The sequence below is a fragment of the Tupaia chinensis genome, unplaced genomic scaffold (genome assembly GCF_000334495.1).
Source record: "Tupaia chinensis unplaced genomic scaffold, TupChi_1.0 Scaffold000146_1, whole genome shotgun sequence".
NCBI classification, from domain to species: domain Eukaryota; kingdom Metazoa; phylum Chordata; class Mammalia; order Scandentia; family Tupaiidae; genus Tupaia; species Tupaia belangeri.
In genome coordinates, this window is record NW_006159616.1 from 13,151,079 (window position 1) to 13,161,603 (window position 10,525).

At 43.5% G+C, this 10,525-nt stretch overlaps 1 protein-coding gene across 1 annotated transcript in view; it reads right to left on the minus strand.

The window, feature by feature from the left end:
- The window catches only part of PEX14 (peroxisomal biogenesis factor 14), a 188,712-nt gene extending 180,279 nt beyond the window's left edge, over positions 1-8,433 (minus strand). Inside the window, exon 1 of the mRNA XM_006145345.3 lies at positions 8,311-8,433. Within this exon, the coding sequence (XP_006145407.1) occupies positions 8,311-8,346 (36 nt within the window). The 5' untranslated portion in view covers positions 8,347-8,433. The remainder of the gene's footprint in view (positions 1-8,310) is intronic.
- Between the last annotated feature and the right edge of the window lie 2,092 nt (positions 8,434-10,525).

Sequence of the window (10,525 nt, forward strand, 5' to 3'; positions counted from 1 at the left end):
ATCCCTTCTCCATTTCTCCATCCCGTTGGGATATGGGGCATGCACACACATGCACCCAACATGTTTTTTTAAGTTGTGGGATCCAGGACTTGAACCACACAGTTGGCCATGTGGGATCTAGGTACCTTAACTACCACACCACTGACCAGTCCTCACTTACTACTTTGAACACTATGCCAAGTCCAAGGCAGTGCAATAAATCAGGAAAAAATAAAGGGGAGAGAGGATCTGAGAGCTATCTGGCTGCCACATGTGTCACCCCACCAGAATTGAAATAAAGGGCATATAAATTAGAAAGCAAGAACTAAAAGTGTCTTTACTAGCAGATGATATAATCATCTACAGAGAAATTATAAGGAATCTTCGAAAAAGCTACTAAAATTACTATTATTATTATTAATAATAGAGATTTTTACTATAGGGCATGTGTGCTTGCTGGACAGACAGAGACAGAGAGAAAGTGAGAAATCATCCCCTAGAGGGAGTGGCTACACTGCAATCTCCTCCCCTTTAGTATCCTCTTGGGATCCTGGTGACACACACACACATGTACCAGGTGTAAGTTTCAAGCAGCCGGATCTGGGACTCAACCACATGGGAATCCATGCAATCAACCATGAGGGAGTCCAGCAATGCAACCATTACAGTGTCTGCTGGTCCCAAAAAAGCTACTAAAATTATTAATAAAAATGAACTTAACAAGTTTGCAGATATAAGGCCAATATATAAAACTTAATTTTGTGTCCCTAATATTAGCACCAACCAAAGAATTTAAAAAAAATAAAATCCATAAGTGCAATAGCATCCCCCAAATATAAAATACTTCAGAAGTTTAACAGAATATGTACATGACCTATACATTTAAAACTACAAAGTACTGGGACCAACAGGTGGCATACTAGTTACACTGCTGGACTTTCACAGAGCCAACTGTGGTTCAAGTCCTGGACCCAGAGTCTTGAAAATCACGCAAGGCACATATGCATGTTCCCAAGATCCCAGGAGGAGAGTAGAGGAGAAGGGATTGTGGCATCGCCATCCCCCCTTGAGGGACGATTTCTCACTTTCCCTCTCATTGTCTTTGTCTCTTTCTGGCAAGTGCATGTATCCTATGGTAAAAATCTCTAAAAAACAAAATAACTACTGGGCTAGCAAGTGGTATGGTGGTTAAGGACACTGGACTCCCACAAGGCCAACTGTAGCTGAAGTCTCAAACCTGGCGGGCTTGCTTTCTCACTTTCTCTCTCTCTCTTACTCTGGTCAAATTAAAATAAAGTTAAGTAAAATAATTCTTAAAACAAGCAAAAAACTACCAAGTATTATCAAGAAAAATCAAAAAGACCTAAAAAATACACATAGACCATGCTGATGAATTGGAACACCAATATTAAGAATGTCTGTTCTCCCTCTGGGGACCGGCAGATAGCGTAATGGCTATGTCGCTGGACTCCCACATAGTCGACCACGGTTCGCATCCCGGACCCGGTGGCTTAAAACTCACGCTGGGCGCATGTGCCCAAGATCCCGAGAGGAGAACAGAGGAGAAGGTATTGCGGCGTGGCCATCCCCCCTGGGGGGTGAGTTCTCACTTTCTGTCTCTCTTGGCTCTCTCTGTCTGGCAAGCGCACGCGCCCTACAGCAAAAACCTCTCCAAAAAAAAAAAAAGAATGTCTATTCTCCCTCAAATTGATCTATGGATTCTATATCATTCTGATAAGAATCTCAGAGAGTTTTTTTGTTAAAAGCTGGTAAAATTATTCTAAAATTTAGTTTTTTAAATAATAATTTATTTATTTATTGAATTCCATTTGTCATTATTTTTTAATATGACCAGACAGAGACAGAGAAAGGGAAAGCGAGAAGGCAAGCCATCAGGTCCAGGACTCGAACCACAGTTGGCCATGTGGGAGTCCAGCGCCTTTATCCATTACGCCACCTGCCGGCCCAGATTCTAAAATTTAAATAAAGGTATAAAGGACCAAAGTGTGAAACACTTTGATTTATTTATTTGCTTACTTACTTATTATCATAATCTTGTTTATAATATACTGAATCACATATAACTTTACAGTGTATTACACTTCTTTTTCCAGGAGTACTAGGCATATTAGCCAATACAAAGACATTAAAATCCCCATCATCATCATCAAGTAGCTTTTCATACTGTGAAACACTTTTGAAAAAGAAAAAAGTTGGAAAACTCTACCCTATTTTATTTCATGATTTACTATAAAGCTCAATAAGTCAATACAGTATGTTATTGGTATTAGAATAGACATGTAGACAAATAGACTAGAACAGAGTCCAGACAGTAACTAGTATAAGCAATTACTTGATCTTTGACAATGTTGGCAAGAGAACTCAATGGGGAAGGGGCAATTTTTCAACAAATTATGATAGAACAACTGATAACCATATGGGGAAAATATAAATCTCAGCACAATAAGCACATACAAAGATGCTCGATATTGCCAGTCACTACAGACACACAAATTAAAAACACAACGAAAACCACTGCATACTCACAAGAGACTAAAATCAAAAAGATGGACAACACCAAGTTCTAGCTGAGGCAACTAGAACTCTTATACACACTGCTGGTAAGAATGAAAAATACCACAACTTTCCTAAAACATGTACCTTCTTAGAGAGCTAAACATACATTTATCATATGACCCGGAAACTCCACTCTAAGGTACACCAAGGAAAATTAAAAATATGTCCTCATCAACAGTTATACATGAATATTCACACAGCCCCTAACCTAGAACCAATCGGAGACTAGGACTAGAACAGACTCTAGGGTAATGCCTATGATCCCTGTCTCAGTATTCATGCCCTGTGTTGTGCCCTCCTCTTGAGAATGCGCGGGATCTCTGTCTTGCTTTTGGCCAAGAATATAGCAAAGGTGTCAAGAAGTATGCAATTGCATTTTTAAAAAAAAGTGTGCTATATGATTGTAATGTCCATTTTGCTAAGAGACCCTCCACCCCCCTGCTAGCTTTAAGAAAAGTGGCTGTACAGAGGAGACCCACATGACAAACTAGACTGGCCTTTGGCTAACAACCAATAACAAATGGAGGTCCTTGTCGGACAGTCCATAAAAAACAATGCCGCCAACATTCACATGAGCTAGGAAGCAAATTCTTCCGAGTCAAGCCTTGGACGAGCCTACAGCCAGATAGATAGCTTGAAGCTGCCTGCTGAAACTCAGCTAAACTGTGTCCTGAGTCTTAACTCACAGAAACTGTGAGATAATAAGTGTGTGTTCTTTTGATATGCGAGACGGCACAGGCACTAGACCATCAGGCCTACTGCTCGGTAATATCCATAATGATACACATGTGGATAAATTTTAAAAACATTTTCCTGAACCAAAGAAGTGAAACATCTAAGAATACATACATTATGGGGGCCAGCAGGTGATGGTTAAGGTGCTGGACTCCCACATGGCTGACCATGGTTCAAGTCCGAGACCTGGCAACTTGAAAATCATGCCAGGCACATGTGTGTACTGAAAATCCCAGGAGAAGAATGGAGAAGGGACTGCAGTATGGCTATCCTCCCTCGGGGGTGATTTCTTACTTTCCTTCTCACTGTCTCTATCTGTCTCTCTCTGGTGAGCTCACGTGCTCTCTGGCAAAAATCTTTAAGGAAAAAAATACATGATGAATTAACTAATATCTAGGAAAGATAATCTATAGTGAGAGATAGTAGTTTAGATTTCTTTTTTTAAGAATTCTATTATTTAGGGACCAGCAGTTAGTGTAATGGCTATGTCACTGGACTCCCACATAGTCGACCGTGGTTCGCGTCCCGGACCCAGTGGCTTAAAACTCACGCCGGGCACGTGTGCGTGCGTGCCCAAGATCCGGAGAGGAGAATGGAGGAGAAGGGATTGCAGCGTGGCCATCCCCCCAGGGGGTGATTTCTCGCTTTCTATCTCTCTGTCTGTCTCTGTCTGTCTGGCGAGCGCACATGCCCTATAGCAAAAACCTCTCAAAAAAAAAAAAAAGAATTATATTATTTAATTTAATTAATTTTTTAAATTTGACCAGAGAAAAAGAGGAAAAGTAAAGTATAGAAAGCAAGCCACCAGGTCCACAATATAAACCTCAGTTGGCCATGTGGGAGTCTAGTACATTAACCACCATACTACCTGCCAACCCCAGTAGTTCAGATTTCTTGGGGTCAAGAGCAAGGATTCACTGGGAATGGGGTATTAGGGGACATTTATGGATACTGGAAATGTTTTGATCTTGACTGTGGTGGTGGTTACACAAGCACATGTAATTTGTCAAAACTCATTAAACTTTGTCAAAATTCATTAAATTTGTGGCTGGCAGGTGGCATGGTGGTTAAAGGCACTGGAATCCCACATGGCCAACCATAGTTTGAGTCCTGGAACTGGTGACATGCTTACTGCACCCCCGCCCCCCATGCTGTCCCTCTCTGGTCAAATTTTAATTGATTAATTAATTAATTAAAGTGTTTAAAAAAACATTAAACTGACCACAACACATTACTAGAATTCATCAGTGGAGCCAGCAGGTAGTGTGGTGGTTAAGGCACTGGACTTCTACATGGCTGACCATGGTTCAAGTCCCAGACCCAGTGGCTTAAAAATCACACCAGGTGCATATGTCTATGTGTCCAAAATCTTGAGAGGAAAACAGAGATAAAGAGATTGTGGACTGGCCATCCCCCCTGGGGATGAGTTCTCTCTTTTACTCTCACTGTTTCTGTCTCTCCTCAATGAATGCATGTGCCCTAAGGCAAAAATCTAAAATAAATAAATAAATATATATATAGATATATACTGAGATGAATGTGAGTAAAATATAAACAGTGTTTCTTGGTGAAGTATTTACGTGAGTTTTACAGGAGTTCTCCATTTTATTCTTTTTGTAGGTTGGTGGTTTTGCAAAAGGAAAAACTGAAGAAGAAAATACCTTGTTTGAACTACTGTTACTCAAGCATTCCACAGCCTTCCAATCTGCATGCAAAGGGGTGGAGAAGAAAACACTAAGCACTTACTGTGCATCAGGGGCTCTTGCATGTGTGATTTCAGTCAACCCTTATAGCAAGCCTCTAGGGTAATCATTATCACTCCCACTTTTTTTGGTTGTTTTTGTTTTTTTTTTTTTTTTCAGTTTTTTTGCTACAGGGTGCATGTGCTTGTAGGAGTGAGACAGAGAAAGACAAAGAGAGGGAAAATGAGAGATCACTACCCCTTCCAGGCAAGATGGCCATGCCACAGTCCCTTCTCCTCCACTCTCCTTTTGGGATTTTGGGCACGTATGCACACACACCTGGCATGACCTTCCAGCCACCAGATCCAGGACTCAAGCTGCAGTTGGCCAAGTGGGAATCCAGCACCATAACCTCCACACCACCTGCTGGCCCTTTACTCCCATTTAAACGGGAGGAAACGGACGTTCAGAAAGGTGGAATGACAAGGGTAACTACTGCTTAGTGCTGGAGTTCTAATACTGACAGTTCTAAAATCGGTCAGGATACAGGCTCTGCTCCCCTCCCTGTTTCCCTATCTTTTCAGTCCAAAATTCCTATATTCAGTGAATCTCAACAGACTGGAAATCTATGTTCTGTAACAACCCTCAATATGAAGTAACTGCTAAGCAATCAGACTGAACCATGCCTTTGCTCTACACTGAAGACAAAAACTCGTGGGAAACTAGAGAAACAGGAATAACATTTCCCCTCCCTATGGGCCACAGCATGTACAGGCTAGAAGGGACTTCGATAACAGATAAGCCATGGAAAGCAGAGCAGAATGGGGAAAGCAGAACCAGGATATGAAGCAACAAATGAAATTCCAACAAACCGTCTTGAAGGCAGACTACAAAACTACACTTAATCGTTACGAAAAAGTAAGTACTATATGTCCCTGAAATCTAGACGTCACAAAGGACAGCCAGGGTAAATACCAGCACTCAGGACATTCCTTTAAATCGCAAGGAAATTACTCCAGAACAAATAAAAGAGCTACCATGCTAGCAGTCAATGTATCAAAAACCATACCTCAAAAGATGTTGTTACTAGGGTTTAAGGAAAGGTTTAGATCCATCTGTGAGTGAAATTCTAGAGTTTATTAAATGGGATGACTGAGAATAGACAACTCATTGTATCGGGCACTATTCAACACTTTTACACAAATGAATTCATATAATGCTTAGAACCACCCCATGCAAAGGTACTAACAGGTCCAGCCCACACTTGTAACCATTGCTATATGCTGTCTCTCAAGGAAAGAGAGCAGTATTCACCCTAATCTGCTGAAACCAGATTGCTGCCACAAGGCCAGCTAACAAGGTTAGTTAGAATACTGGCTCAGCCCCACAGGGATAGCCCTGTGCACACACAAACCAGGCTGGGCAGAATTCAAGGCCTTTCAGTCCCATTCTGTTTTGACTGGAGAAACTGGAAATCAGCTTGATCAGGATCTGAAAATAAAATGACAACCAACTGCTCAAGAGAACAGGTTCACTTAAAAAGTGTGCAATCACAGTTTGCTGCTGGACAGTGACAGAACCTGGCGTGAAGAGTTCGAGTGTTTCCTCAGGCTGCCAGCATATTCTTACACAATCTCATCTCCACTAGCTTGGGAAAGGAGGGCAAACGAGAGGCAGGGTTGGAAACCAAACAAGTGCTGGCCAAGCCCCTTTAAAGGACCTTAGACCCTTTTCCACTTGGACCGAGAGGGCAACTTCCGGAACCAAAGAATCCTTGGGCACAGCAATGGTGCCAAGTGGCAGGAATTTGGAATCCTTCACAGCACCAGCAAATTAAATGTCCCAGGAAAATAGAGAACTGAAGACACCTTTGGATCCCAACCTGTGGGTACTGCTAACACATAACGATTCAGAGAAACCCAAATCCAGAGGAGCCTCAACATTTCAATAACTAAGTGGGGTAACGCAAGAAAAGAGGGTGTCTCAAGACACTCCCCAAGCTCCAGAACTTCAGTGATTAGGCTAGAATCAGTCCTAGCTACTTCCCATGTTTTACAATCCAGGCATCTTCCTAAATCAGTCACACAGCTAGCAGAAGCTCGGAACACACCAACTCCTTTAAGGGCAATTCCTGTAAGAGATTAATCATGAAGAATAAGACAGTGAGAAACACTAAGCGGTGATTTTCTGCCTGGGAAGGAAGTGGAATAACTAGGAAGCTGCTGAAAACTCTTAAAAGATGAGACATGAGTGATTTGGTCTCAAGTTGACAACATTTTCTTCTTCCTCAGTTTAATCCTAATTAAATTTAAACATACATGGTTGTCTAGTAGAGTCACCACACCTGATTCAAATCCAAGCTCAATCAGGTGCATGATTTGGAGCACAAAACCTTTAGTGCCCAATTCCGCAAAACGGGGATTAACAGTCTGTCTTCATAGAGCTCGTGGGTGAATACTAAACCAGAAATTAACCGCAATTTGTCCTCAGCAGGAGAGCACACAAGCAGTAAACCTAAGGACGCCCTTAGCCCTTTCTTCCCACCCCACCCAACTATAAACCCCTTCTGAGGCCTTATCATCCTCTGCTTTGCGAAAACAGATGTACACACTGGCCCTCGTGGTCTCTTACTGGAGCGGGATTTGACTGAATCTGCAGATGAAAAGCTAGAGCGGAGCCCTAGGCCACGAAAACTAAAACCAGGGAAGCACGGATGGATCCTCTGCCAAAAGACTGGTGGCGTCTGTTGTTTACGGTACGTCCCCTTCCTAAGAAAAGCAAGGGTCCAAGTATACTAACGACCCTCCAACTTGGAGAGGGAAGCGCAAGGGGGACGAAGACGTCGGAGCTGGCAGCGAGGCCACTCCAGGGGGCTGAGGCTCTGGGGGAGTGGGAACCCAGATGGAGTCAGGCCCCTCCCCAGAGAGGACAGCAGGGGACGATGGAGCCTCTCACTCAAGCAGGGGCCCTCACAACTCAAAGTGGAAGGTCTTCCCAAGGGTCCGCTGCCCTCCCCGCCAAGCACTAACGGGCCCAGGGGGCACCAGCAAGCGGGAAGTGGGCCCACAGAGGCAGCCGAGCCCCCGAGCCGGGGCTCGGGAATGTGGTCAAAGAAGGGTCACCGGGGGAGGGGCCAGGCGGGGAGGACCTGGAGAGGGGCGGGGCCCTGGAGGGAGCAAGGGATCTGGGCCTTCGGCTTTGGGGACTCGCGGTCCTCACCTGGCTCCCAGCCGTAGGGTGAGCGCCCCCTCCAGCCCGGGTCTCAGCCGCCACGGCGGGGCAGTCCCACTCCCCTTACCTGGCTCGGGTGCTCTGGCTGCTTCCCAGACAGCCTTCCCTGGCTCGGCTGCTCTGCCTGCTCCGAGGACGCCATCTTTCCGAGGCCAGACTAATCTACCGCCGCTGAGCGAGGTCGCTCCCAGGCGCCCACGCTCCCGCTCTCGCGCCCAGACTAAGGTAGCCGGAACTGAGCCTGTCGATGAGGGGCGGGGACGGGTCTTAGGGCAGGGGGTGGGTGGAACCCGGGTGTCCGGGTCACCTCGCACAATTTCCGTTAGGGCCCTACTTTGTAGGAAGATCAGAGGTCTCTAGCTTTTCTGCATTGTTATATACATTTTTCTGCATTGCTCATTCTTATTGAAATTAAATCTCTGCCCACCCTCACACTCAGAGACTAAGTATTTAATAAATTAATGTGAAGAAACTTGGAAATGAATTTTCAGACGTTCAGTTCAGTATCATTCATTGAGGGCTTACTATTTGCAAGGAACTTTGGTTGGTGCTAGAAATAAAAGATCCGCGGGACCAGCAGGTGGTGTGGTGGTTAAGGCGCTGGACATTCCCATATGGCTGACCACGATTCAAGTCCTGGGCCTGGTGGCTTGCTTTCTCACTCTCTCTCTCTCCCTTTCTCTTTGGTTGAATTAAAAAATAATAAATGGATGAATAAATTTAAAAATTAAATAAATAATTCTTTAAAAAGGAAGGAAGGAAGGAAAGAAAGAAAGAAAGAAAGAAAGAAAGAAAGAAAGAAAGAAAGAAAGAAAAGATCCACAACCCAACCCCTGCACCCAAGCTGAGGGGGCTTACACAATTACAGCGTCAAGGAGACAGACTGATAAATGTGTATGTAGAGCTATTGGGCGATCCAAGACGAAGAGCCCACAGGGAGGAGAGGCTGCTACAGAACTGTCATTACTTTCTAGTAGTTAAATGGTTGAGCTTTTCTAAATATGGAAGTATATGAAAAGGGATGAATACATAAGAACTACCAGTCAGCTCATACATAGTTGTATTTTGATCAATATGGAGTACCCAAAAGGGTTGCCTTAGTAATTCTTCCTATTAAACATCATTTTAAATGCCTGCTCTTTTTAAATCTAAATATTTACTTATTTATTTATAATTCTCTGGAGAGGGACAGAGAGAAAGGGGGAAAGTGAGAAAGCAAGCCACCAGGTCCAGGACTCAAACCACTGTTGACCATGTAGGAGTCCAACACTTTAACCACTATGCCATCTGCTGGGTCCATAAATGCTTACTCCTTTCTTGGAAGAATATCTGATCTCCCACCCACTTTTACAGACAAAATATGAAAGAGACTTAGCCAGAATGAATACAAGCAATTAGTTTACATAAAATGCCCCTTAGGAGCAAGGAACCTTTTTGACAATTTTTGTATTATTCTTTTCATTTTAAAATTTTCAAGGAGAAAAACTAGACTTCTCTGTAAGCAGCAGTGTAGGAATAAAGATTTTGGTGTAATGGCTACGTCACTGGACTGTAGTCCACCACAGTCTCAGTCCTGGACCTGGTGGCTTAAAGTCACACGGGTGCATGTGCGTGTGTGCCCAAGATCCCAAGAGGAGAATGGAGAAGGGATTGTGGAGTGGCCATATCCACTTCCCCTCCGTGATTTCTCGCTTTCCGTCTGTTTCTCTCTTTGTGGTGAGCACATGTACCCTATAAGCAAAATCCTCTCCCCAAAAAAAGAGAAAAAGAGAGATGAATATGTTATGAAGTATCCTCTGAACAATCTCTAACAGTACTTTGGTTAGCAATTCCCATTTCCCTCTGACTTCAGAACTTAATGCGTCATTTAAGCATTTGTTACTCTTAAGGGTTCAACCCAATTTGCCTGGAATCCAATGGAAGAAAATGTGCAGGTATTTTAGGCTACTTTGTTACGTTTTCAGCAAGACTGAAAAGTACACTGGTCAATTTTTAAATGTTTGAAATCATTCTGAAAGTTGGGACATCTTACAGATCTTTACAAGTTGTAAAGTGAAAACCAATTTACACTATATACTAAAAAAACTATTTAAATATTACAGTCATGCATCTGTGTGGGCAAAAGAGCGCTCTAAAAAGGTCAAGGAAGTGGGACCAGCAGATAGTATAATGGCTATGTCGCTGGAATCTCAAGTAGTCGACCACGGTTCAAGTCCTGGACCCAGTGGCTTAAACACGCCGGTCGTATATGTGTGCGTGCCTAAGATCCTGAGAGGAGAATGGAGGAGAAGGGATTGCAGCGTGGCCATACCCCCCCCCCC